Source organism: Pinus tabuliformis, chromosome 9, assembly GCF_031772625.1.
Source record: "Pinus tabuliformis cultivar Carrire ecotype Pingquan chromosome 9, CPIR1, whole genome shotgun sequence".
Classification (NCBI taxonomy): Eukaryota; Viridiplantae; Streptophyta; class Pinopsida; order Pinales; family Pinaceae; genus Pinus; species Pinus tabuliformis.
Window position 1 is genome coordinate 179,988,200 of NC_142307.1, and position 3,895 is coordinate 179,992,094.

General features: G+C 37.5%; 1 protein-coding gene across 1 annotated transcript; it reads right to left on the reverse strand.

The window, feature by feature from the left end:
* Positions 1-2,270: 2,270 nt before the first annotated feature.
* LOC149147700 (uncharacterized) lies at positions 2,271-3,486 on the reverse strand. Its single transcript, XM_089441408.1, has 2 exons — positions 2,748-3,486; positions 2,271-2,471 (listed from the first exon to the last, which is right to left on the reverse strand). The coding sequence occupies exon 1, from the start codon at positions 3,429-3,431 to the stop codon at positions 2,790-2,792; it is 642 nt and encodes a 213-aa protein (XP_089297534.1). The 5' UTR covers positions 3,432-3,486; the 3' UTR covers positions 2,271-2,471; positions 2,748-2,789.
* Between the last annotated feature and the right edge of the window lie 409 nt (positions 3,487-3,895).

Below are 3,895 nucleotides of genomic sequence, written 5' to 3' on the forward strand. Positions count from 1 at the left end.
ATAGTTGAGTTGTAGTAAGGATGCCACATAGTTACATGGACAGAGATCGAAGGTGGCCATTGAAAATGTGGTGAGGTCTTTTGCTGGAAATGGTAGCAACTTGTATCTAGTGGCATATAAGATGCCACCAAGGCTAACAAATAGCTTCTAGCAAAGCACGAGTTATGAAAAGAGCCCCAATGAGTGCTAGAATATCAAGTCAAGGAGAGAATGGGACAAGTGGTGCAATGAGACCTGAAGAGCAAACATGTGCAAATCCCAAGTGGATCTAGAAGCATTTGAAATGCCAATCCTTGTGTTTTAGTTTGAATCCATAGTGAGAAGCCATCAAGACCAAGAATATGTGTGGTAGACATTGAGTAGGTGGATACAGAGGTAAGATGCACTAAATATGGAAAGAATAGTAGAAGGATTTCCAAGAAATGAATAAACATTGCAAGAAGATAAGATGATGTCCATTGAATGGACGCAAACTCGGATGATGAGAAGCCATGGGTGGAAATGAGGTTTGAAAACCTTTTCAAGTTGAGTTGAGCATTGTAAATGATTATTGAGTGGAGGTTAAGGAGTACATGAAAAATATGGATCGGCATGGGCTGAAGATATAGTGAGAAAAAATGTTTCATAGCTGCAAGGATGAAAGAATGTAGATGAAGTCCATGGTATTAAGGTGCAGTGAATGAGCTAGCATGTTATGGATACCACAATAGTGCATAAACACCCTAGAGTGTTTGGTTGAAGTTGTAAAGCCTATCCATAGGGAAGATGTAATTCCTAAGGTTGTTGCAAGAATTATTATTTGGGTATACATATTGCACTATAGTTAAGCACATGATGTCATTCATCTCATGCATAGATAATATGGAGGATCATGTTGTAGAATGAACCACTCCTATAACTATGAGGGTAACTAGTATGCTAGCTTGATGTTAGTTTATTGTAAGAGATTTTATTGAGGCAATGATGCATGGAGTACGTATGATCAAGTTGTGAATGGACCACTTGAATTTGAACCACGGTAGCACATGTACTCCCATGTTGGCTTGAGGATGCACTGTGAGATTCAAGATATGAGATAGTTCATGAATCATGTGTGAGAAAATGAGAGAAAGAGTTTCCTAGAAAATCGATAAATATAGCCTATGGTTACCCATGTATTCCTTTTGGAAATTTTTTAATATGAACTTCAACAAAGATAACAGAATCAGAATCTAATTAATCTCCCTAAGCCAAGTTAAGTTAAAGAGAAAAATTTATTAAAGTAAAGTAGATAAGGTAATAAAGTCATTTTAATATAATCAATAATAATTCATTATTAAAATTTTACTGGCTAAATGTTTCAATAATCTATAATTTTATCCATAATATCTTTATTCAATATAATATATTTGAAAATAATAATAATAATCATAATAATAATAATAAATCTTTATTATTTGAATAATAATAATAAATCTTTATTATTTGAAGTTAGTTTTTATGAATAGAGTTTTTTTTTTTTTTATTTGAGGATTTCCAAAATAATTTATCATTAAAAATGGGCTTCCTTTCTGGGATTTATGAATTCATATATTACTACTTTTATGTATTGTTATTAGGTTTACTTTCTGGGATTTATGAATTCATATATTACAACTTTCATGTATTGCTATTAGGTTTATCTTCTTTTTTATAAGATATACAGGGAAACAAGTAGAAACGAAAAACATCATGGCTGGGTGCTTGTTGGGATCATCTAATTCCGATAACCATCCGTAAGTCCATGGAGTCAGAATGGATGGAAACACCGGTGACGTTGCCCTTTTCTTGAGAATGGGTGGTACTGTGGTAGGTTTAAAGATGCAGGCCTTTAATCTCATAAACAGTTATTAACATTGGATCAATGTGTAGTGTGGTTTTAATTGAATTTCTTAGTTCGATTAGTCCTTTGCCATGAAAATTTGCTCATCTTATTCTATATTAATATAGCTGTCTTATCTTCATCAGTCGAGCACACTATCGGCACTATTCAGATTATTCCCTGATATTATGATTTCCATGGCGGGGCATTCATTAAAATTTCAAATTTGATTATGCTCTCGATGGGCGTATACTTATTTGATGCCGAGGCCAAAATATTGATATGAATTGAGAACGAAACACGTACGCAATTATCATTTCGACTTGTCTTATTTGTTATTAATCTCTTATGTAGTGCTCCAGTGGATGATTAAGAGAAAATTTTCCCTTCTTTTCGTCCAAGACGACGAGAATAGGACAATCCATGGCAATTCAACAGAAGCATTCTATTTTCTTAGAAATCAGGATATTCTATTATTATAGAAGTAGCTGAATGGTATTATTTAGAAAACAAATTACAAGATGAACTTATGGCAGATATGGCTCTGTACTCTAATCAGCTCATCAAAGTCTGCAGCTTAATGATTAATATATCTATCTTCTCCATGATATCTCCCTATATTCCTAATAACCTGCAAGCAAGCATACACATGATAAGCTCGACATGATCCGAAAGACTGCAATGCAGTTGATCTACACCAAAAAAATCGATAGTTATAATGCCAACAACAATCAACCGTAGAAGAGTAAAACTATACAAGTTCTCAAATATTAGTGAGGAAAATTTAGGTTTGTGTTTGGCAATGCTTACTGACATATAACTTTCTTAAGATTGGCATGAAAGCAATAGGTTGTATAAGAAATATCAAAGATAACTCAAACAATAATTATAAAGAAGAATAGCGTACCTTATCAGCCAACAATGGTGCTCTCCATTTGCTTTGCAGAATCTAATATGGCGGCGGCGGAGGAGACTTGTAAGAGTAGTGGTGTGTGGGTGGTGAAGGGTAGACGGGTGGTTTGGGATGGGGAGAGGGTAAAGTGGGTACTGGTTTGGGGGGAGCAGGACTTACTACGTGCGTCGGAGGAGGAGGAGATTTGTATCCGTATGGTTTTTCTGGTGGGGTTGGAGCAGCTTTTGGTGGTTTGGTCACTGGAGAAGGTTTATGGTGTTCGTGGTGTTCATGGTGGGGAGGAAGAGGAGTTGGCCATGATTTTGGTGGTGAAGGAGGAGGAAGGGGCTTCTCAACTGGTGGAGGCTTGGCATATGGAGCAGGAGTTGGTTTGGGAGGCGGTGGAGATTTGTACTTGTATGGAGGAGAAACTGGCACCGCCTTAGGAGGAGGTTTGCTGTGCACGGGCGGTGGTTTCTCCACTACTGGTGGTTTGGGGAGAGGTGTAGGTGCAGGGGGCGGCTTATAATGGACTGGAGATGGAATGTGAGATGGAGGAGGAGGTGATTTGTAAAGGTAAGGCTTCGGAGGTGGGGAATTATAATAGGAGGCAGCGGAGGGATTTGCAGCATAAATGCAGCTAACAAGCAGAACCAGCAATAACTTACTAATGAAAGACATCGCTGCAAGTTGAGCCATCTTCTTCGTGGCAGTAGAGAGCTCCAAAAGTCGAACTGGGTGGTATATGGTTATAGCCTATAGGTGATAGGTATTTATAGCAATTTTCCGATGCAGCGTGGTGGTGGAATTTCTTGTATAGCGGGTTTGCCGGTCAATCACATCGTTTTCTCTTTTAAACAAATTTCAAAGTTCAGCTTTTTCCAGGAAGTCGGTTGCTGCACGCAACGGTGACGCGAGTGTCGTTTGCATTTCACTGCCATAGTTTTTTTTAAGAGTCGTTTTTTACAATTCCACACGGAGACATAAAAAATATAATTCGCCGCGTATGATTTTTACTGTTGACAATGAACTTATGAAAGAGCAGGGTGTGATTGGCCAAGACTTTTCGGTGCAGCAGAGTGGAATGCCATTTCCTCGTAAGACACTCTGGGATTACAGTTCATTATTCATATCTTTTAATAATATTTTGGATTATCGTTTCT

Bases quoted from the DNA above. Each gene is read 5' to 3' on its own strand.
- LOC149147700 (XM_089441408.1), bottom strand. From the start codon at position 3,431: ATGGCTCAACTTGCAGCGATGTCTTTCATTAGTAAGTTATTGCTGGTT.